At 36.8% G+C, this 25,334-nt stretch overlaps 3 protein-coding genes across 3 annotated transcripts; all 3 read left to right on the forward strand.

The window, feature by feature from the left end:
• The first annotated feature begins 3,793 nt into the window (after positions 1 to 3,793).
• LOC134659297 (uncharacterized) lies at positions 3,794 to 4,908 on the forward strand. Its single transcript, XM_063514950.1, has 3 exons — positions 3,794 to 4,115; positions 4,367 to 4,430; positions 4,796 to 4,908. The coding sequence occupies exons 1-3, from the start codon at positions 3,906 to 3,908 to the stop codon at positions 4,870 to 4,872; spliced, it is 351 nt and encodes a 116-aa protein (XP_063371020.1). The 5' UTR covers positions 3,794 to 3,905; the 3' UTR covers positions 4,873 to 4,908.
• A 322-nt stretch (positions 4,909 to 5,230) lies between these two features.
• Positions 5,231 to 10,292, forward strand: LOC134659334 (NADH dehydrogenase [ubiquinone] 1 alpha subcomplex subunit 8). Its single transcript, XM_063515000.1, has 5 exons — positions 5,231 to 5,493; positions 6,313 to 6,408; positions 8,174 to 8,253; positions 8,689 to 8,796; positions 10,175 to 10,292. The coding sequence occupies exons 1-5, from the start codon at positions 5,365 to 5,367 to the stop codon at positions 10,290 to 10,292; spliced, it is 531 nt and encodes a 176-aa protein (XP_063371070.1). The 5' UTR covers positions 5,231 to 5,364.
• A 2,616-nt stretch (positions 10,293 to 12,908) lies between these two features.
• On the forward strand, positions 12,909 to 25,046 carry LOC134659083 (uncharacterized). Its single transcript, XM_063514689.1, has 6 exons — positions 12,909 to 13,431; positions 14,237 to 14,422; positions 15,106 to 15,193; positions 16,063 to 16,215; positions 24,484 to 24,666; positions 25,041 to 25,046. Exons 1-6 carry the CDS (start codon positions 13,166 to 13,168, stop codon positions 25,044 to 25,046), a joined length of 882 nt encoding a protein of 293 aa, XP_063370759.1. The 5' UTR covers positions 12,909 to 13,165.
• The last annotated feature ends 288 nt before the right edge of the window (positions 25,047 to 25,334 follow it).

The following is a 25,334-nucleotide window of genomic DNA, read 5'->3' on the forward strand; positions in this document are numbered from 1 at the left end:
GGATATAAAACCATATACGTGCAAAGTATGTAATAAACAGTTTAAAACCCAAAGTCAGTACAAGAGTCATGAACGTGTACATACTGGTGAACGACCGTATTCTTGCGATATATGTGGTAAGCGGTTCAAGCACAAGCATGCTCTAAATGGACACGTGGTATTACACGCGGGTAAAAAGCCATACTTTTGTGAAGTATGTAATAAGCGCTTTGCGCTTGAAAGGTATTACAGTTCACATAGATGCCGCGTCAAAAAGCCTTACTCTTGCAAAGTGTGTTCAAAGAAATTTGCACGTCCACACCTGTTGACTAAACACGGCATTGTCCATACGCGCGAAAAACCTTATTCATGCGAGTTATGCAAAGAGCAGTTTTTGTATAAGAGTCAACATAAGAGGCATAACCTACGTCATCACTCTGATGGGACGCACTATTCGTGTGAAGTGTGCAACAAGATATTTGCTACACAAAACAATTTAGAGGCACACAAACTAACTCATACTGACAAAAAACCGTATCCGTGTGAATTGTGTGAACAGAAATTTGCACATATAAAGGCTTTGAGTCATCATAAACAAGCCCACACTGACGCGACATACACTTGCGATATATGCAAAAGAAAATACTCCAATAAATTATCGTTGACTCGTCACATAAGAGCGCACATTGGGGATAAGCCGTTCCTGTGCTCTGTATGCAACAAGCGATTTATGCACTTGAGCCATTTGAATAAGCATAATCGCGTTCACATGAAGGATAAAACATATACCTGCAAACTATGTAAAGAAGAGTTTACACGGTTGTACCGTTATCAAATACATAGACGAATTCATTTGGGTGAATTCTTATATTCTTGTGAACTTTGCGAAGAGAAGTTTACAGATAAAGGTCGTTTTGAAACACATAAACGAAAGCACACCGGAGAGCGACCATACTCATGCGATGTATGCGACAAGAAGTTTGCGGAATCGAGTTATTTAGCTGTACACATGCGAATTCACACGGGAGTAAAACCTTATAAGTGCGATATATGTGACAAACGGTTTACACAATGCGGTGACTGGAACAAGCACAAACGAGTACACAGTGGCGTAAAGCCGTATTCCTGTGGAATCTGTAATAAACGGCTTTCGGATTCGCGTAGCTTGCGCTATCACACACTTGTTCACACTGGTGAAAAACCCTACTCTTGTGATATTTGTAACAAAAAATATGTTCATCCAAAAACATTGAGAGCACACAGGCGAACCCATACGCCATGTAAAAGATAAAAGCTGTCACTCAGACGCCACATCATTGAAGTGTCAAAACTGAAGTTGAACTTTATGTATATGCACGTAGGCCGATGTTGCTCTGTGGTCTGTGACCGATTAATTGGTCTTTGGCGTTGAACCTACGGTGCGGATATATCGGTCATTGGCGTCCAAAAGGTTAAATGCGTTTTACACAATTCAATAGCTTGAAGTACCATAAACAAAAAAATATAAAGAATATGTTAAGCACATGTCATTTGCATATTGAGTGATTGATTACGATATATTTTAGCGAGAAAACGTTCTTAATAATAATTTGTTTATTGAGTTGTCTTTTACGTTAACCTTTTTTTTTCTTTACATAAAAAATGTGACTTGTACCGTGAATGAAATGACAAATTCTATGCATGTCTCATTTACTTCATTTTTTTGTCACAAATACGACGTAGTTTGATTGTAAACAATATAATTATGTATTTTAAAGCTGTGAACTGAAATAGATGTCATATGTGGCGTTATCTATGAAAAGGGACCTTATTGTCGATGGCGGTTACGACATTATTAACGATGCTTCGATATAAATACAATGCCGCGCGACGCTGCGCGGCGTAAGCGCCATCGACAATAAGGTCCCTTTTCGTAGATAATGTCCCATATGTATATTAAAGTAAAAGTGACGAAGCCCTCCAGTGGTGAAGGCCGGATTCGAACCGCTTCGTCATTTTTTCTTTATTATATGACATCTATTTCAGTTTATTGAAGTGAAAACTTCTTTAGCGGCGCTGTGCACTTTTTGTGATGGGGAAAATATGTTAAACTCGCGAGAGAGTAACACGTAAGACGTAAGATGTCATTGAGTTTTCACTTCTGCCGGCACTCCCGGAGTCCAATCCGTTGTTTTTTTTTTTATTTATATACAGGATGTTTGCTATATAGTTTGCCAAATTAAAATGGCTGATAGTTCAAGTCATTTGCTATCTTCTCAATCCTAGAAAAAAAATGCCCACGTTTTGTCCACAACTACGCATGTTTTTCGTAAATAACAAATTCTTACTACATATCTATGATGAAAAAAAACGAGTGTATTTTTTTTCTAACCATGAGAAAATAGCAAATGACTCAACCTAGCTGCTATTTTAAATTGGCAAGCGATGTACCAAACACCCTGTATAGTAGTGTGAATACTTAAAAAAAAAACAAATAAAAAAAATATAATTTGATTTCTTCTCAAACTTGTGTATAATCAAAGCTGCCAAACCGGCCAGCCTAGAAGTTATTTTTTTTCTTTATTTTTGTTAATCAATATTTATTTATTTATTTATACAGGGTGGCCCATTTAGATCGGTCAGTATGGGAAAGTCTGAAACTATAAGACATACAAAGATCTGTTCTTAGGAACCATGTCATCGATTTTAATAACAAGAAAAACTGTATTCATACATTTAAAAAAAACCGGTACTCAGCTCAGGCATGCTCAGGAATCGAACTCGGACGTTTTGAAAAATAGAACAAACGATTTTTATTTAGATATCGATTGTGTAGGGTAGGTCTTAATCTTAAGCAGTAAATTTTACTATGAAACATGATATCTAAAATGAATTGTTTTCATATTCTTTAATTTATTTTAGTAAGTGTTCGAAATGACCACCGCCTTTATAATTTTGAGTACAGGTTTTTTTTAAACTAAGAAACGATCTTCGTATGTCTTATAGTTTCAGACTTTCCGATACTGACCGATCTAAATGGGCCACCCTGTATACACTGAAAGCATGCTATGGCTTTGTTTAACACCATTCGTGACTTTATCTTTCTGTAAGAGTTGTATAATATTGGTTGTGGAAGAAACACGTACCATATTATATTTAATAAGTAATAACTAATAATCATCATTATGGTTTTTTTCTGTAAGGTAAAGTTTATATTTAAGTTATAAGTTGAACATTAACGTTGAAATAAACAGTTGTTGTATTTAGAGTTTTATTTAATTACCTACCTGGTTAGAAGTTACATTAAGTAACTACTTAAGTATAGTCAGCATAAATAGTAGCGGATGAGACAAGGCACCAAAAATATCTGCCACTCTCGAATACTTAAAAAAAAAATAGATATACCTACTTACGATTAAATCTCGACAGTCCACCTTCAAAACGATCTATTACATTCAATAATAGTTATTTTTTGTAAAAAGTATATAGCGTTGTTAAAACACGGACATTATATTTAAATCCACGAAACAATTGAAAACTATGGGTCAGCAACGCGCATGTTACACCTTTGGAATTTTAGGCAGTCATATATAAAAACAGCACCACTCTTAACTGTCCATCGGTGGACCTTATGCCTTTTGTAATTAGGTTTACGAACTGTCAGTTAACAGTGTGGGCGATGGTACATATAGTAGGCTTGTTTATTGAATTAACCTACAATCATCGTGGTATAAAAAAGTTACACTTCAATGTAGATAGGGATCACGAAACCCTCATTGATCGAAGATAATCCTACTTAGCATTACAATTAAATAGGTATGATCTCATCATGCGGGGTAAATCGAAACCTGTTGGTATAAAACCTCATGAAAACCATCACACCATCAGTAACTTACCACCAGTTTTGGAACGTATCCGCCAATATTTGACAGCTACATTTTTTTACAATGGGATTTAAATTAAGCTTTGGCATCGCGGTTTTCTGCCTAATTTGTTTTTTAGAAACGCAAGGGTCTTTTATTAAGGCGAAGAACATTCCAAGGGTCGGGAGAAGCAACGAGGCCGATGGGCCTTTTGACCAGGGGGCAATGGGTTACGTTATCAAGACAATTCCGGCGAAAAACATACCGCGCATGGGCAGGAGGAATTACGATTCGGTAAGTTACTTGTACGCTAAAACCGCGAAAATCGAAGTTCGCAAATTGCGGGCATTTTTCTCTGACACTAATTACACCTTCATTCGGGTTAAAAGTGATAGATCCGCGAAATTTGCGGGTCGCTAGTTTAATTAAAAACGAAACTGCTCGATCAAGATATTTCTAAGGCTATAAGTTCACCTGTCCTGTCCATTATTATTATTTTGTACCCGTATTTATACACGTTTTTCAATTTGGTGTTTTTTTTGCAGCAAAATCGCTATGATATCCCGAAATTTTATGAAGCGCCTGCAGAAAACTTGGAATTATTTGGAGGTTAGTAACATTTTAACTGGATATTTTTGTAGGGTCTTTCTATTTCTACGGCACCAACATAGATGGTAGGATCCTATACTAGATTCATGGGCACCAATGACCTTTTATTGTACCATGTACGGCACTGATACCGTACACTCGTAGTCAGAAGGGCTACCGCGAAAACCGAAAATCGCAAATTGCGGGTATCGTTTTCTTTTACACCAATGAAGGCGTAATTAGAGTGACAGAGAAAGATGCCCGCAATTTGCGAACTTCGATTTTTGCGGTTATAGCCCAGGGCCCAGGTTATTTGGTTATATAGGTACTGTAGACGATTGCCTAAAGAAGCTATACAAAAAAATCATATTTTTTTCTTTTTTTAGATGACGGTCAACCTGGATTCAACCAAGAGCAAATAGAGGGTTATTATAGCAACCAGCTGGAAAATATGAAGAAATAAGAAACAGAAATGCTCGACTTGGCTGGGGCACTACCGTGTACCATGAAAATGGATCATTGGATATAAACTCTTTTTCAATGCTTTTGCTAACACTGTTATTATCTAGTCATTATGTAAAATAAAAACAAATTAGATTGCGATTTATAATTTAAAATCTTTTACTCGATTGTTTTATTTATTCATTCGGTATTGTTTCGCTTATATGGCTTAAAAATATATGGCGTTGAACGGAACGCAGTTATGTCAACGTCAAAAAGTAATCCTATTACCCTACTGAATACAAAAGTCAATATTACAAACTGCAAATATGTCTTTGCTCTTTCGTACTAGACATAAACTACGTATTTCATCTTTCACTCGCACAGCTTCTGACGTCTACTCTAATCAGTCACTTAATATCCTCAGATTTCTTCCACGGTACCAGTGGAAGAATATTTCCAATTTCTTTCGATTAAAACTTCTAAATTGCCAGTGAAACTTTAAGAAACCAAAATGGTGCTGACGGCGGACGTTAACTTGCCCGAAGAGTCCGATTTGACCGTCCCTGAGGTCAATCTATCTATGGCCAGTTTGAGGGCTGGTTCATTCCACCTCGGGAAATACTGCGAGCAAGCTAATAATGTGGGTATTAAGCTTAAATAACCTAAGAAACGTATGACCTAGTTTATTTAGCTAGCATTCAAGCCCTTGTTTGAATCGGTTTGATGATTGCATAATCACAAAAATGAGGTTATGTTTTGTTAAGATATTTTTATCGGAATTTTAGACTTAAAAAGCAGTGAGACTACTTTTTCGTTAAATTTAAACAGTAATATTGACCATATTGTAATTGATAACTAAACCCTTTTTCAGGTTTAAATATAGTGAAAGTACATTGTAGTATATCATAGTAAACAAATCCAATTTCCACATATTTTCATTTTATACATACAATTGCCAGAACCTAGATGAATATAGATATAAAACAGAACTTAGAATGATGTTGATTTTAATTCTGTTTACCTGTGAGACTTGTTTTTACAAAGTATCATATTTTGAAACTAGTTTTTTTTTTCTTTTTTAATTTAAAGTTGTCATGTTAGTGGATTATAATTGGGCAAAAGTACTGCGCTGACGGAAACCAACTGTCTCTTTCTATTAAAATCCCAAAGAGAGATGAGTATATTTTTTTATACTGTTACAGACTAAATTGGTTCGTCACACTATTGTTATCATTCATCTGTATATAATATTTAAAACCTTCGCGTTTTGAACACATATTAACTCAAATTTATAGACGGGTCTAACGCGAAATTTATTCAATTACCTTTATATACCGACGTTTCGACACAGGTTTCACTGGTCATGGTCGCGGCCAACTAAAGTCTCAGCAAATTTCAAAACAGAGATTTGTATAACCAAATTTGTATAACCAATTCATCTGTATAACCAAATGTTCAGGAGTTCATGCTCTGCCGGTTCGAGGAGAAGGACCCTCGCAAGTGCATCAACGAGGGCAAGGCGGTGACCGCTTGCACCATGGAGTTCTTCCGCAAGGTGAGACTATGACTATATATGACACCGTAAGATTGTGAACCCGTTAGTTTACAATCTAAAGTAGGTTAGGTTAGTTTATAATCTCCCTACCGTCAGTTTATAATTTAACTAGCGAGATTATAATCTGACAAGTATATGACGACATTGACGACTGACGATCTGACGACTATAAGAATAATATAATTGACCGAAGCGTAGCGAAGGTCTACGTTTTGACTCGGGCATTTTGCTTTTGTATGTCCGGATGTTCTCCTCTACAGGTCGCAATTCTTAACCGATTTTCGTGAAATTTTGTGACCGAATTCTATGACTAAATAAAAATGTTTTGTCGATCCGGTTTTTGGAAATTTTTCAAAATGGCGTAGTCGTGATAGCTCCCGCCTAAACAAATAGTGGTATCGGTATCAGTTTTTTCTTTTTGAGATATATTTACAGATTAAATGGCCAAAAATTCAGAAAATTTGTATCGCTGGTTTTGGCGGTATTTAGATATTTTACTTGAGAATGAGTAGCTAAATTTCGTCAGCTTTAGTAAGAACTATAATGGCGTATTTTGCAAACGTTCGCTTTTTTGTTTGCATCCGCAGGTCCCTGGTTCCATCCCCAGTAATTGTATACTGCTACATAACTTTTTGTATTTTTTTTATACTTAAATTTCGTATAGTTGTTTTTTATTTTATTTTTTATTTTGAAAAAATTAAAAATTTCGTATTTTTTATTTATCAAATGCGGGTTAAGCGTATTCGTTTAATTTTTGTTTGTAGCTTTATGTAGTTTTTAATTTTTTGTTTATATTACATGTACTATAACTATACCTATATTTTTGCCATACATTTATTCAGTTTTAAGCTCTGCTCGCGAGGTCTACGGCTCACAGAGCCACTAGTAATATTAATAATAGTTTCATGCAGGGTTCGAAAGGATAATTATCAATGATAGTTATCTTGATAATTATCGTGATTTTAATGCCTGATAATTATCGATTTGATAATAACTTTATAAAAAAATAGCAGAAAACGCCCCAAATATTATTTTTTACTATCAAAGAATTAAAAGAAAATAAATATAGCACCATCCATACCTAGGAAAATTATCCGGTATTTATTGGATCAAAGACTATAATTATCAGGATAATTTTGAACCCTGGTTTCATGATGTTAATGAGATTATAATGGTGCCAACTGTCTTGGTAACAAACTAGAGTTTGTAGCTTATGGTTTCTTTCGATTTCGCATATCTAAAAACTTTTTTAACATTTTTATTTTACTTTATTAGGTACACTAAACAGATATCGTACAATATCATGAGAAACATGCAATTACACATTATGGCTTAAAGACTAGCATTAATTACAGTGCCATTTGCATCAAGCCCGCATATTTATCATCATTTGTTAGGGTTCCGTACCCAAAGGGTAAAAACGGGACCCTATTACTAAGACTCCGCTGTCCGTCCGTCCGTCCGTCCGTCCGTCTGTCACCAGGCTGTATCTCACGAACCGTGATAGCTAGACAGTTGAAATTTTCACAGATGATATATTTCTGTTGCCGCTATAACAACAAATACTAAAAACAGAATAAAATAAAGATTTAAGTGGGGCTCCCATACAACAAACGTGATTTTGGACTGAAGTTAAGCAACGTCGGGCGGGGTCAGTACTTGGATGGGTGACCGTTTTTTTGCTTGTTTTGCTCTATTTTTTGTTGATGGTGCGGAACCCTCCGTGCGCGAGTCCGACTTGCACTTGGCCGGTTTTTATTTACAGGTGAAGAGCGCTTGCATGAGTGAGTTCAACCAGTATGCCAACTGCATCGACAAGAGCTCCGGTGACTTCAGCTTCGAGAAGTAAGTATCTGTTAGTTTTCATGTGTTCTACATAAAGGTTTGCAATAACCGAAATTAAACTGTCTAAGCATACATAACATTAAGCTAATGTTACTGTTTAATTCACGTGTTTTTATATTCCCGCGACATGCTTCGGAGAGGCTAGGTCGCCATTTATTTATTTAGAAACAAACAGTCTTATAAAACATGTAGGTAAGTAAGCTAGCAGTTAGAATTTCTTATAATTTTCTAGCACTAATAGTGCATGAGTAGCGTTCACGATGGCCGCGCGCTGCGTACTGCTGTAGATAATTAGCCCAATGGTTGACTGGTAGAGAATGCCTCAAGGCGTTAAGTCTGCCATTTGTACTTTTTTGTGTAAATATGTGCAATATAGTTTAAATAAATACATATTAGATAGAACGATGGAATGTGTAATGCAAAGTCTCTTTCCAGCTGCCGCACCACGCAGGGCGTGATGGACAAGTGTATGCTGGACAAGCTCAACCTGGAGCGCCCGGCCTTCGGGTACTTCACCGAGGCGCGAGTGCACCACACCAAGAGGTACCTGAGCCCGTACCATGAGTCACTGACAGTGTCAAAACTGACATTTACGTTCTCGACGGCGTTTATGTCAGTGCCAAACTGATGGTAGCCGTACTGCACTCTAATGTCTTTGGGATAATTATATTAATTATACTACTAGTGGGTACCCAAAAATCCTGCTTTTGTACTAAAATACTAGATAGTTCACAAATATTGGGGCAATGGAATTTTTTAGTAATCTTATACCTATAAACGAGCAATTCTTGATATATACTTATATCGACCGGGATATGAACCGTGATTACCTTTTGTATTGTTTTCGAGCTCCCGATATTTCGATGTAGTTACATGCATCTTGTTCACGGATTACTGGAGATAGCGGGCGTCGCTATTTCTAATATCCATACTCCATACTATAAAAGGAAGTCTGTTGAACCGCTGAACCGATTTAGATGAAATTTGCGCATAGAGATAGTTTGTGTCCTGGGGAAGGGCATAGGATAGTTTTTATGTCGGAAGTCATCCATAAAGAGGGTGTGGAAGTGAGAAAATAAATTAATTGCCTGTTAATTGGTGTAAGCAATAAAGCATTATTCTCAAAATGATTGCTATTAGATGTTATTCAGGCGCTATACTTTAACTTAATTCCACGCAGACGAAATCGTGGGCAAAAGCTAGTGTATCTATATGTACGTAATCGTATTTAAGTAATAAGTACCTATTGACGACCGGTCTGGCCTAGTGGGTAGTGACCCTGCCTGCTAAGCCGATGGTCCTGGGTTCGAATCCCGGTAAGGGCATTTATTTGTGTGATGAACACTAATATTTGTTCCGGAGTCATGGATGTTTTCTATGTATATTAAGTATGTATTTATCTATATAAGTATGTATATCGTCGCCTAGTACCCATAGTACAAGCTTTGCTTAGTTTGGGGCAGGGATGTTGCGGATGCAGGTTTTTCGACATCCGCGGATGCGGATGCGGATGTCAAGATTAGGTACTTAGAAAACGTCAAATATTAAATTTTTTGTATTTTTTTTTATTTAAAAAAAAACGAAACGTTTAGTATCTGACGTATTTGAGCAAGAATATAGGTGCGTTATATTTAATAAACAGTAACTTGGCCGACTTTTCTGGATCTAGACGATTTCGTTATAGGTAATGACGAAATTACCTAGCAATTACGCCGCCGCTAAGACGTTCCTGTACCGACTTGTTCAACATCCGCATAAGCTCCGCATCGATTTTATGCGGATGCGGATGCAGATGCGGATGTTGAAAATAATGCGGAAGTTCCGCGGTTGCGGATGCGGATGTTCGCAACATCCCTGGTTTGGGGCTAGGTTGATCTGTGTAAGATGTCACCCAATTTTTTTTTTTTTTTGTGTGGTGCAGGCCTAAACCGAAGGAGGAGCCCGCCCTGGTGTTCCCGGACGCGACGCCCGCGCTGCCCGACGACGCGGAGCGCAAACCTGCCCGCATGGGCTCTCGCTTCTACTGGATGACCGAGTAAACCGGCACGGGTATGTTATCTAACATCTCACCTGTATTATACTCATACTCATACTTATTTATTGATAATATTCTTACATTTATATTGTTAAATCATTAAATTAAAATTACAATGGTAATAAATTGATTAGTTATTATTTTTGTCATGGTCAAAGAACTCCGTAACAGTATAAAAGGTCTTATCATTAAGCCATTTTTTTAGTTTCTTATTGAACATATTGGCACTATCTGATATTTTAATGTCATTCGGCAGTTTATTGTAGATCCTAGGGCCTAGGACATGCATAGTCTTTGAAGACTTGCTTAGTTTGTGGAGTACTGACATTAGTCGTTCCTTGCTTCCTAAACGGGTGCGAGTAAGTTTGTTGGTAGCAAATGTGTGTTACTAAAAGAACCACGTCAAAAACTCATCATCCTCTCGTTGTCCCAGAATTTCGCCACCATGGGAGCCTGGGGTCCGCTTGGCAACAAATCCCAAGAACTGGCGTAGGCACTAGTTTTTATACGAAAACGACTGACATTTTCCTCACTATGTTTTCCTTCACCGATAAGAGACTGGTAAATATCAAATGATATTTCGTACATTAAGATTCGAAAAACTAATTTCGTTCCGAAAGTCGCACGTTCTTACCGTCAATAACTATTAAATTTGAATTAGTGATGTGCCGACTATGGTTTTGGCCGACTAGCCGACTAATCGGCGCTCGGATGGCCGATTAGTCGGCCGACTAGTCGGCTAGTCGGCCAAGTTCATAATCATTACTTCCCGATAAAGATTACGTTCGTATACAGCCCCGTCTCCATATCGCTGGCTCGCGAGCCAACCCGGTATCCATTGCGCGCGGCTGCCGCGCGAGCCAATGTCCGATGGTTTGCCGCGCGATATGGAGACTGCTTACAATGCATTAAAAAAACATTTTTTTTGCTCCTTGTGTCGTCGCGCTTTCAATATCAACTTAAAGATGTTCTGTGCTACTGCGACGATACACCCACATAATTACATTAATTACCTATACATGAATTTAATATGAACACAAGCTCATTTTGTACCCTAAATACGTATTTGAGTAAAATGGGTATGTAACATTGATTAATATTGACTTTTTATTTTATTTATGTCCTGCTTTCTGCAGTTAATAATAGGCCGACTAATCGGCCTTTTTTTCCGACTAGTCGCCGACTAATCGCCGACTACAAATGTGGCCGGATAGTCGGCTTTCCCGACTAGTCGGCGACTAGTCGGTACATCCCTAATTTAAATTTAAAAAGCTCAAGCGAGGCGCGCCAGCAAAGGATATTCATACAACATTGCCAGCCTAAGGGTGGTAAACCACCTGTCCAATATTTGATCAAATTTGTATTTTCGTCTCACATTTCGCTTAATGAGAGAATGAGACACAATGCACATTTGATCAAATGTTAGACCGGTATACCACCCTACGACAAGTAAAGTTTTGCGGCACGCGGCACATACCGTGCTGTACCTACGTGTACAGTGTACATTTAACTTTAATTATTAGTTTTTAGACAATTTACTAGTCGAATGCAACCAAAATAATTTATTGTAATAAAAGTATCATTAATTTATTATATTTTCTTTTCCAGTTGGCGAAAAAACAATCGAGTTCCGGTCTCCAAAATGCGACTAAAAGCTAAAAAATTCGTCATTTCATTATCAGAAATCAAACTACATGTTAATGCAATTAGATCTTTAAACCATCGGTAAAAAGGTTCAACTATGCTATTGACATGTTTTTATTTTGATTTTTGACAAGTTGTAGAAAATGACTGTTCTTTATGTATAAAGTAAAACTAGACTTTTTTAATAATTTTATTTAATATCTTTTTATTTGTTTTACGACATAAATATGTAAGAGCAACTTTTCTAATGTTTACTTTATACATTAAGTTAGGTAAACAAATCATGTAGATTAATAAAAAAATATTCAAATTATGACTTTCTTTATTTAGTTGTGTCCATGCATCCTGTATAGCAGATTATACCGAAATGTTTTATTAAATTCTGTGATCCTACACTACAGCCATCGGAAAACGTTATCTGCCTCTCTATCGCTCTTGTGTTTTCGGGCGAAAAAGCAGATAAATTTCTTTTTCCGCGGTAGAAGCTCAGTACTTTAGGCATGAAATAATTTTCAAGAACGAGTATAGCTGGTCACGCAAGTCTTGTCAGTAAAAAGAGGCGCGAAATTCAAATTTTCTATGGGACGATATCCCTTCGCGCCTACATTTTTCAAACTTGCCGCCTTTTTCTACTGACAAGATCTGCTTGACCAAGTATATAATATAGCTGATCAAGCTAATCGTGTCAGTAAAAAACGGCGCGAAATTCAAATTTTCTATGGGACGATGTCCCTTCGCGCCTACATTTTTCAAATTTGCCGCCTTTTTCTACTGACAAGATCTGCTTGACCAGCTATATTTTTCGCACGACGATGACGATTACAGAAAGCAAGGCAGCATGGCCTAAGGTCCAGGCTTGTCCAAGAACGGATTTAAAAAAAAGAAATTATCATGTTTCAGACCCAGCATAAAAACGCCACAAAAGCAAGATTAGCGAGCGCTGCTCCACCCTTCATAATTATTTTTGGCTCTGGCAACAATAGCCACAGCCGTCAATCTGACATTTACATTTTTCTGATATTGTTGTCGTCGCAGTGAAAATAAATAAATTAATTCAAAATAACACACTTTAACACTCTTAAACTTATCTTGAAATCTACGATAAGTTCATTCAATTCATTATTTCTATATTCTACATCAAATCTTCTCCGTTTAATCGCGCCGAGTGCTTAAAACTGAACCACCTTCGAGTTATTTTTGTGTTCAAATTACCTATTTCTTATGTAAACAGTGATGGAAAACTGTTGGGAACCGTCGCCCCACAGTTCCCAGGATTATTATCCGCACTACAACCTATTTCAGAGCTCGATATTCTACGACACAGACAACTTTCGTGTGCCTTGTCTGTTGGAGGACTCCGTGGCCTCGGAGAGCTCTGAGAACGAGGAGCGGAGCGCGGAGCCCCCGGACAAGCCGCCGGAGGCGCCGCTGAAGGCCAAGCGGGTGATCGCGAAGCACGAGCTGTATCGCGACCCGGACTTGTTCGGGAAAGATGATGGGTACGTTTGTTTTGATGTCATGACATGTTTTACATATAGATGGCTTTAGAATCATGTGTAATGACTATTTGACACGAAAATAGTTTTTTAACAAAAGCCTAATAGAATTAAATTCATTTTAAAAACACATTTTCATAAAGAATGCTTATGGAATGTAGATAAGATAATATTTGTTTACAATCAACTTTTGCCATAATTAGTGAAACAAAATCAATAAAAGTAAAGGTACTACACATGCTAGTTACTAGCATGAAAGCATGCTAGTATTGAGCCAATTCTATCTACTAGCATGTGTGTTTAGTATGTGCTATCTTTAACCCTTAAATGCATGTTTTTTTGTATAATTTCGTATTAAATTGAAATAGATGGGTAATGTTGTATAGATTGTGGGAAAAATAAAGAAAAAAAAACATAGTAATTAAAAAAGAATATATGCATATCCATGGGCCATCAAAATATACTATGTAGATCTACAATGCATTTAAGGGTTAAGCATGCTTTTTTTGTGGTAAAATAGCAAATGTAAACAGTTCATAAGTTCATGTGTAACAGTACCTTAAGTCAATAAAACTTTATTTTAAATAGACATACCACAAAAGAATCACTCAAACTTGTTCATTTATTGCAAATAATAATAAAATCGGGTATAAAAATAATGAATTAAACATAATTATTTATTAAGTACAAAGTACCTATACATATATATTCATAGAAAACACCAGTTTTTTTATTAAAATAGGTAAAGTAAGAAAACTTTTACATATTAGTTATCTTGAGCTTAATACAACATGGATTGTCCTTTCAGACAATCAAACACCAATGGTCCCATAGAGCCTCCAAACTTGCCACTGTCCCAGCCATGGGGCTACGACTGGACCAAGCAGAGCTGGGTGAAGGAGGGTGCTCCGGTGGCCGACATACTAAAGGATGAGCGGCGCACGCCGGAGCACCAGCCTGCTGCTCCGAGAGTTAACAACATCAAGGCAGAGAGGTCTGTGCATAAATAAATAACAGAAGGACATTAAATCATCAGAGTATATCATTTGGTTTAGCTTGATTAGTCAATCTTCGGTTGAAGCACGTCTCTACGGATCAAGCTACATCTGTGTGCGCCCGCCTATTCATTAAAATCATGTACCTACATTATAGTTTTGATATGACCTATACTTATGAACTGGCATATTATGTATGATTTAAAAAACAGCACTGTACACGAGGCCAAAAATACTACTTTTAAATTACTTCAATCATTGAATTACACAGAGACAGAAGCTATTTTACAAAGTGTCACTTAACTGTAATTATTATACCTTAGTTTATTTTGATTTTAGTTTTAGTATTAAATATAAGCTTTAATGTTATGTGATATAGTATAGTATGACTTGCTTACGAAACTAATTCTGTTGTAGAAGTTGTAACTGGTTCCCCGCGATACAGGTGTAACCTAGTGCGGGGGCCCCTGGTAACTATGTTTGTAACACTTTTAGAAAATAAACTATTCTTATTCTTATTCTTTTAATATATTAAAAACGGGTCACTCACGCATTTTAAGTCGAAAACCCGACCCGTGAAACGGGTGAGTGACCCGTTTTTAATATTAATATATATTTAATATGTCTGTGTCTCACGGAAGTTTTGTTGTGAACTGGCAATTCAAATGTGTGTGTATTTCAGCATGATGCACAGGATGGGTTGGCAGGGCGGAGCGCTCGGGAGGACTGGCGACGGCATCACGGAGCCCATCACACCTAAAGCTGTCCATGTCAGTACACAAACACATCAGTCATTACCTTAATAGACGGTATTACTGCAATGTTCTGCCGCCAGAGTGCAGCACTAGCCCCCATCGTAAACTATAGAGTAACTTATACATACTGTGCCTTAAACGGTTTTTGAGAAGTTTTCACAGACAATAAAATATGTGACGTCCCACGGGTAAAGGTACCTTATGGCCGTTGGCGCTTACGCTATTGTTAACGCCGCTCCGCCGCCGCGCGCTATTATTATTGCGGCGCTATGCGACGTAAGCGCCAACTGCCATAAGGTACCTTTTGCCGTGGAACGTCACATATGAGATTTACATCAAGGCGGTTTGTTTACAAGGGCTCGAATATGCAAGAGTGATAGAGAGGTTAGATAACAAAATTTCGACTGTCTCGTTTGCGGTAGACCCTTAGGTTGTGACGGATTGTGGAAGTGGCGCCAACGCAGAGTTTCGCGTAATATTCCCCATTGGCTTAATAAATTGTTAAATATCACCACTAGTTACTGGTGTAGGTATTTAGTAAAAAAAAAATTGTCACTAAAGCTGCATCTACACCGCAGTTAACTTTGCAATAGTAAGGAACTAGGTAGGTTACAAGTTGCACAGTGGTGCTCCACAAGAGTTAACTGCATGTGAAATTGTGAATGTAGTCAAGTCAATAGTCAATATATACTTTATTCATGTAGGCCTAGCAACAAGCACTTATGAATCGTAACATACTAATGTATATTAAGTGTTAACAAACTTGTTTTTAATTCAATTAATTGTACATGGATTTTTGTATAAGGTGTTCGTTATTTGCGATATCAATTTAAATCGGTGTATAATTTTCTTAAAACATGTTAGTATATTATAATTTGTCACAGGGCTTCCGTCCGTCCCCGGGGCCCGGGTCGCGCTCAGGCAAGAAGGCGCCCCCGGGCAAGACCCCGGCCGGCAAGAGGAACCAGAGCATGCGCGACGCCTTCCGCACCAACGTGCTCATGCATATACTGGAGTTTGTGCAGGATGACACCGAGGTAGGCCGAAAGATATGACGTCAAACATTGAGGTATACAGGGTGGCAGTGTTGGCCGAAAGTTAATGCAAATTGAAAATGCTGGCCATTAACCATTATAAATTGAATCGTAAACTATAATCGACCGATACGGTTTAAGGTTCAATTTATAATGGTTAATGGCCAACATTTTCAATTCGCATTAACTTTCGGCCAACACTGCAGGGTGGCCCATTTAGATCGGTCAGTATGGGAAAATCTGAAACTATAAGACATACGACGATCTCTTCTTAGGAACCGTGTCATCGATTTTAGTAATAAGAAAAACTGCATTCATACATTTAAAAAAAATGTGTACTCAGCTCGGGAATCGAACCCGGACGTTTTGAAAAAAATATCTAAAATTATTTCTATTTAGATATCGATTGTGTAGGTCTTAAGCAGTAAATGTTACTATGAAACATGATGTTTGAAATGAATAAAATGCATTGTATTCATATCCTTTAATTTATTTTAGTATGTTTTCGAAATGGCCACCATTTTTTTTCAATACATTTTACATAAAAAAAATTAAATGTATGAATGCAGTTTTTCTTGTTACTAAAATCGATGACATGATTCCTAAGAAGAGATCGTCGTATGTCTTATAGTTTCAGATTTTCCCATACTGGCCGATCTAAATGGGCCACCCTGTATAACAAGAGACGACATCTCGAACAAAATGTTTCCGCACCTCAGAGAAGTGCATGCATGCATGCGAAGCCGAAAATTGTTAATAAAGACGCCACGAGTATTTTTTGACTCATTTAAACAACGTCGCATACAATACTTTTTCTACGACCAAACATTTACTTTGAAAACTAAATAATAGTAAATCAACAGTTATTCCATTGCTTACCGGTGAAATGTTATTCCATCCCTTTTATTATATTTTCTTGTGCTATTGTTGCGACTTTTTAACACGCACGAAGGCATTTTTTAATTATTATTATTTTTTAAAGTTTTCTGTACATGTGTGGCATCTCGTCAGTGGTCCGTGATGTACTAAAAGCAAAGAAGTGCATGCACTTCTCTGAGGTGCGGAAACATTTTGTTCGAGATGTCGTCTCTTTTATATACCTCAATGACGTCAAATAATAAAAATATAAGGTATTCCATATGTGTTAGACTGTTAGTAACATTTAAAACTTAAAATCTATATTATTGTACAGATACAAAACATACACATGAAAAATTCAGAATTTAGAAATAGAAAAATTCAGAAATATTTATTGACAGTATTTACATTAGATCTAAAATTCTACGTGGACAACATTGCACATGTTGGTTCCAGTAATAATAGAACGGGCCATCTTCCCTTATACTTAGAAAAAATGATGCTACTTGACTTCTAAACTTTCATAGCCCTAAAACCTTGCTTCTTAAACCTTGGAGTGATGACCAAAGATTATGGTTAAAAACCGGCCAAGTGCGAGTCGGACTCGCGTTCCAAGGGTTATTAAGTCCGACTCACGCTTGACTGCATATTTCTAATAGATGTTCCTGTCATCTATAGGTAAAAAACTATTTTGTGTATTTTTTTCTAAATTTTGGACACAGTAGTTTCGGAGATAAAAGGGGGGAATGGTCGGACAAACAGACAGACAGACGCACAAGGCACAAGTGATCCTATAAGGGTTCCGTTTTTTCCTTTTGATGTACGGAACCCTAAAAATTATCTTGGGACTTAGTTTTTTAGTTTAAGGGCCTACTGCAGCCGCGTCTGGCGCTTCGTAAACCACGCCCGCTAGTTCTTCCCTCCCCGCTAACACGCACACATGGAAACGCTTCGCGCCGCACGTGAAGTTTGTGTGACCTTTTAGCACCATCTAACGTTACAGAAGTTAACTACCATTATACGCGGTCGCTGCGGTCGGCCATAAACTTAAATTCGGAAAAAATTGAAACAGATGGCGTTGTTACTTGTTCATAATAGCAAACAATAAAATAATTAATTAATAAACCTGAATATTTATTGTTGTTTTGGAAGATGTTAACAGCATAGAAGCAGCAGCGTATATAGCATATAAGTTAAGAGTATTGATAATAAGAAAATAGCACAAGAACAGAAAAGAGATTATTTTTGATAAAATATGATGAAAAGAGATTTACTTGATTACGCTCACCTGACTTTGCGGTCACTAAATGCAAATTTCAACCTTATTGTTATGGGGTGACAATACCCCTGGGGTTGCAGGCGTCCATAGTCGTTATTATTATAAATGCTTTGGTTGAAATGCTTTTTAACCCTCGAATTTTTCATAGGTACAGTCACCTGCAATAATATGTTACTCTTCGACGGCCGCAAAAATATGTGACACGCTCTTATGGCTCTACAAATAAGATCTAACATGATCTACCGCAAAACGGCCTTCGGTGTGTAACATATTATTGCAGCTGACTGTACTCGTATTCATTGTTGTATAGGTAGGTATTAATATCTTTTATCCGATCGATTTGCATTTATTTGAAATAAATCACAGTGTCTAGTAATTATATGTTTTATTGAATAAGAGATTATTTAGGTATGTAAGGAATACAGGGTGCCTTTTTGAAACACTCATTTCTAGGGTTCCGTAGCCAAATGGCAAAAAACGGAACCCTTATAGATTCGTCATGTCTGTCTGTCTGTCTGTCCGTCTGTCCGTCCGTATGTCACAGCCACTTTTTTCCGAAACTATAAGAACTATACTGTTGAAACTTGGTAAGTAGATGTATTCTGTGAACCGCATTAAGATTTTCACACAAAAATAGAAAAAAAAAAAATTTGGGGGTTCCCCATACTTAGAACTGAAACTCAAAAAATGTTTTTTCATCAAACCCATACGTGTGGGGTATCTATGGATAGGTCTTCAAAAATAACATCATTTTTTTCTAAACTGAATAGTTTGCGCGAGAGACACTTCCAAAGTGGTAAAATGTGTGTGTCCCCCCCCCCCTGTAACTTCTAAAATAAGAGAATGATAAAACTAAAAAAAAATATATGATGTACATTACCATGCAAACTTCCACCGAAAATTGGTTTGAACAAGATCTAGTAAGTAGTTGTTTTTTAATACGTCATAAATCCCCTAAATACGGAACCCTTCATGGGCGAGTCCGACTCGCACTTGGCCGCTTTTTCTGGATAATTTTGAATTTCAATTGTCAGGGGTGCCTACATTATTTTTTAATACATTTTACAACGACAACAAACAAAAGTTCAAATTCGCCGTATTTTTATTACCCGGGTCGATCGCAACAAAATAGAAAATCATGTTTTTCAAATCTAAGCGCGTTATTGTAATTTATCTCAAATAACCAAAAAGTCAATCTGACTAGAACTTAAAAACGAACTGAATTATTTTAATATGTCGATTTTTCTTGGTGACCCAGGAGAATTTTTTTTGTATCCCAATACAAAAAGAGCGTATCCCAATCGCGTATCGGTTTTGGTTTTTACTTATAAGTGTGAAAAATATATTCTACCATATACGAAGGATGTGTGTTTTTTCATGTTTTATGTGTCTTTTTGTACAATAAAGTGTTTTACTGCTACTAATATATCATATTAACGATTAACTAAAAAGGTATTTATATCTAATTTAACTGGTAAATTATTAAAGTCCGCTAAAATTAATATATACCTATTCAAAAAAATATTTGTTAATATGTCCCAAAATCATGGCTCATTTTTTAAGTCTCCTGACTTACCAAACATATCGCAACGAAGGCAAGGGCACAACGCGGCATCGTGAACCTAATAACCTAACGTTTCAGTTACTTTTTTAGTCGCCGACCATTTTATCCGGGGTACGAAAAGAGGTATTAGATCTATCCTGGGTCTAATATTATAAAAACATGTGTGTTATGGGTGTTATAAAAACATAGTTTTTTGAAAAATGTTCGTAGGTAGTACACAAAATTTACCTTTTCTTTTAAATGTGATTTGGGTCATCGTTCTCCCTGGTGACTTTTCTGGTGACCCAAGAGACATCAATTTTATTATGACTCAGGAGACTTTATTCTATGCACTTTGATTTTTTTGATGCGCTAAATTTGTAATCTAAAATAACTTTAAACTGCTGATATACTTATATCACTTTGCTGATGAGTGGAAGTGGAATTGAAACTTAATTTATTGTACTCTCCCTTGACATTTTGGCATATATTTGACATGCTGCAGTGCACTCCTAACGTAGACATAATTTTTAGAAAAAGCTTTAGGAAAACTCACTCTTGAGCTTAAAACGATTAAGTCCTTATCATATTATGTTAGATTTTTAGTACAGATTTGGATCAGTGAAAATGTCTCTTAGCCAACTAAATTTGTCTCTGGGAAAAGTACGATATCCCTAAAAATTGTACGTACATTTCGCATTTTTCTGAAGGAACGGAATTCATAAATTGGGTTATTATTATTTTTTCAGATTATTTGATTGCATTGACATATCACCAAGATAGATAGAACATTTAAGTTACCAGAAGAAAAGCATTTGTGTTATTTTATACAGTGTGGAAAAAGTAGGTTCGATTCCCGGGCGCGACTAAGCGAATTTAAAAAAAACAACGTGTTGCATTCCGGGAGTGCCGACAGAAGTGAAAACTCAATGACTAGTCCAAAATGTCTGCAGCACTATGTATAATTGACCCATCCTCCTTTCTATTGAAAACTTTTGGTTCCGAAATTGCTGGTCAGTGAGCTTGTTTAAAATTCGAAATTCAAATTTATAGCGTTAATTGTTTAAAATTCGAATAGAAATTGTAAAGTTACCTTAAAGACCTCGCATCTAAATATATTTGGTCATGATATTTTGAGTTTTATTCACCAGTACTAGAGTTCACTTTTATTAGCGATTTCATCAAGATGTAGCTTTATTGAATTATATTTCAGTGGTATAAAGTTATAATACTGTGAGATCCTCGTATTTCAGCCCGTACAAGATTATAACCTTTTTCATGTAATGTCATTGAGTTTTTCTTTATTGATTTAAATGCCATCTAAACCTTACGGTCACATGATCGCCTTACGCTGTCTCGAGTTTATCATTTTTTCCCCACCTCAAAAAGTGCCTAGCGCCGCTAAAGAAGTTTTCACTTCAAAAATCTTTGAATGCAGTTGTTTCTTTAAAAAACAATAATGTTTCATTTAAGTAAAATGAGCAAACTTAAGGTTTTAAGGCACTTTCCCTCCAGGGCCCATAATTTTTTTCCACCCGGTAGTAGACAACTATTTTTTCGACTAAATGAAGTTTTAATAGATAAATCTTTGATCACATGGTTCGTTTCACACATCACATCAAATCATTTGTCATCACAATCAAAATTTGTCAAAAGTAATGAAATTTATGTCAAAAAAACATAAATAAAACATATAAATTCAACACATTTATTTAATAAAAATCTTTCTCGATGATATAAAAAAGAACATCGACAAATTATGTTCAAAGAATTAATATCAAAACAGATGTCATAATTAGGATTGGCTACTTTAAGAAAGGGACAGAGAGATTTAATCCTCTCGCTCTGCACGTTTTTCTCATTCCTCCTTGTCAAGCCAAAATAAACTATAAAATGATAGTAACACAGTACATTGTAATATTCACTTTTTCCACGGTATCATGTCATTGTAAATTACTTATGTGAAATTGTAGTGGCGTGCGACTTTCAAACCGGAGGTCACGGGTTCGAACCCCGGCCCGTGCAAGTGAGTTTTTGTAAGTAGGGACCTTTTTTAGTGGTACTTAAATATAACTAGTAGTTCGCCCCGAACTGAGAACTCGCGGTTAACCAAAAATTATATAGCGATTGACTTTGTTGCACCTACTTAGGTACTCGTATAGTGCGACATAAAATAATAGAAAATAAATGAGGGCGCCACTTTCTACGTACCTGTCACATTTTTGACGTAAAATGCTTACACATGATAACAATTTAGTATGGACATTTTTGAGTTCCATTTTATTTAATTTCTACTATTTTATGTCGCTCTATAGGCGGCAATGGATCAAAGATCGCGTGGATTTATTGCAAGGTCTGTGGAGCCTTTAACAGATTGATTTAAGCAAAGATTAATATGTATATATAGTTGGCCAAGCAGATCTTGTCAGTAGAAAAAATGTAGGCGCGAAGGGATATGGTCTCATAGAAAATTTGAGTTTCGCGCTTTTTTCTACTGACAAGATTTGCTTTTTTGCATCAATTTTGAAGCGCCATTTACAAGTTTAGCGTTAAGTAATATAGATGGCGCTATTTTTTCGAATAAAGGGCTTCGTATACGGCTGTCCCTCCCCTGGATTTAAGTCACCACCATAGAGATTAAAATAAACTGTATCTGTGCTAAGCCGAAATATTTCTTGTCAAATGTCACATACATATATTATGTTTATTCTATTTTATTTTTATCTTGCTAATTATTTCAAAATGGTAAATTTAAAAACGATATTATAAAAGTGTAAGTCGAGCACTTTCATTTGATACTAAACTCGACCATGTTTCTTGCAAAAAATTGACCAGAATAGCAAGACCCCTCACAAACAGCTTTTTGGCCTTCTAAGCTCTTCTAGCTCAATAACCTCTTGATCGGGCCTGCTCATAATTTAATGACTAAAATATAATGCCCTCGACTACACGTTTACCCAATTTCATTTAAATTAGAACAAATTTACTTAAGTTATTGAGTATCAAACTATCTTCTGACAGTTCAGCTTAAAAACATCGAAATGCCGAGACGTGCCGCTAGCCAGCCGCGTGTTCAAAGTCGAATGTAAGAACTTCGCTTCGCTTCGCTCGCTCGTTCGATAACTTTTCGTATTATTGAAATAAAATATTTTATTCAAACAAACTTAATAATATAATAATTAAAACGAATAATATTATTTAGTTTTCAATATTTATTCAATTATTTTAAATTATTTGAGCATGAAACATACTAGATTTATTTTTATCATTACAATAGAAAAAAAGCAAAAAATATATTCTTATAGATATTTTATTTTCAAACAAAAATAAAGCAAAAAGTTACGGTTAGATTCTGATGGCTAAATACCAAACAGCTACCGATACATTTCAATATCTGTCGAAATTTCCTAACCCGTTGTAACTGACAAAGAGTATAGATTTCGACGTAGCATGACGTAGCTAAGCAAACACGCACACATGCGTAACGTATAGGCCTGTAAGAAGGCACCATCATAGGTTTACCTCCGATACCGTTACTACTCAATGGAGTTACGACTCAACGTTTATTGGATATTAAAATTTTACGTAATTCGGAGCGCTGCGCGAAGTGACATAGGTCTTACCTCTTTGAGGCACGACGGCCATCTAACATTACTGGCATAAAGGATGCATTTATGACTTTGACGCATGACAGAAAGAGAAACCGAACTGCGTAAAATGGGCGTTTGCTGTTGAATTCATAAAATCAAAAATCGATAATAAATCCATCGGTAAAGGATAATAAGTTAATATTTAGTTCTTTGAAAGTTAAGACGAGATGAAAACCTTTGCTGTAAGGTGGATTGTGCTGGATATGGATGTGTTTTCTAGTTGCACGAAGCTAAAACCGAAAAATGAACACGTAAGTTTGGATTTATTTTCTATCGAGAAAATTTTAAGCATTCGTGTTTCGACTACTACGAAATCTCTTATCATATAGTCAAGAAACATATATCCGAAAATCACTACTGTTTGTTTCCGGGGCTAGCCACTGCCACCTTTCTAAGATCCTGTTATTTTTCGATGCACGGCCTTAATTACGTACTTAGTTTTTGATCCGATCCCTACGGGTTTTTAGGGCTCCGTACCCAAAGGGTAAAAACGGGACCCTATTACTAAGACTCCGCTGTCCGTCCGTCCGTCCGTCCGTCCGTCCGTCTGTCACCAGGCTGTATCTCACGAACCGTGATAGCTAGACAGTTGAAATTTTCACAGATGATGTATTTCTGTTGTCGCTATAACAACAAATACTAAAAACAGAATAAAATAAAGATTTAAGTGGGGCTCCCATACAACAAACGTGATTTTTGACCGAAGTTAAGCAACGTCGGGCGGGGTCAGTACTTGGATGGGTGACCGTTTTTTTGCTTGTTTTGCTCTGTTTTTTGTTGATGGTGCGGAACCCTCAGTGCGCGAGTCCGACTCGTACTTGGCTGGTTTTTTAAAGACATTTCATTCAAAGGCCACATAAAAAATACATTGTTAAAAATTGGGTAACGTACCTTGGAGCGCGAGTCCGACTCGCACTTGACCGGTTTTTTCCACATTTCAGACGGAGCTCCTGTTGGACACGTCGCTCCGCCAGCACGAGCGCCGCCACGTGACCAACATAGTGCACTCCGTAGTCAACGACGAGGCGCTGCACGCGCTTAGCTCCGCAGCGCAGTACGACCTGGCCCGGGACATACACAAGCACAACCGATACCTGCTGGAGTGTGCACAGGACCACCAGTATGTACTTTATAATCTGTCAAAGGACTGTCTCATTTTAAGATTTTTAAGGCGGTCACAGAATAAATAATAGTACTAAGTACAGAAGACTCACTCTCTAACAAAACGCGTCTGTTACGATCAGCACAGACCGCTAGGTGGCGACAGCGCCACGCGCGGCTTATGGCTTTCCCCAAGATTGGGGCGGAACGGATGTACTTTTAGCTACCTGTAGCAAAGCGAAATCGTGGAGTGAGACACGCCTGCTGCGGTTTTCATCGATTTTTGACAAGTTTTGAATCGTATCTCCTACTTTTGCACCACAGATAGAATTATAAGACAAACGGCTATCAGTTCTTCAATCTTTTATCTTCATTTTTGTCGACCGGATTTTGAAAGAAATGAATGCTTATTTTTTTATGATTTTTTTTAACTTTTTTCGTATCTAGTTTGCTGTGAAGGATCTTAGATATACGAAATCTACATATTTGGGTTCGTCTTCGACGTCTCGAAAAACGTGTGGAGGATTTTAGTTTTAAACGAATTAACACAAAAGTTATGGCTAGAAACCAGTTTTTTGGCCTAAAATTGTTCAACTTTGATGCCAAATATCTCGAAGACTATGAACTTTGAAGTAAATATGGGATACTATATTGCTTAAAGCCGTTGCTGTAAATATGATAAGGTACAAAA

Source organism: Cydia amplana, chromosome 24 (assembly GCF_948474715.1).
Source record: "Cydia amplana chromosome 24, ilCydAmpl1.1, whole genome shotgun sequence".
Classification (NCBI taxonomy): domain Eukaryota; kingdom Metazoa; phylum Arthropoda; class Insecta; order Lepidoptera; family Tortricidae; genus Cydia; species Cydia amplana.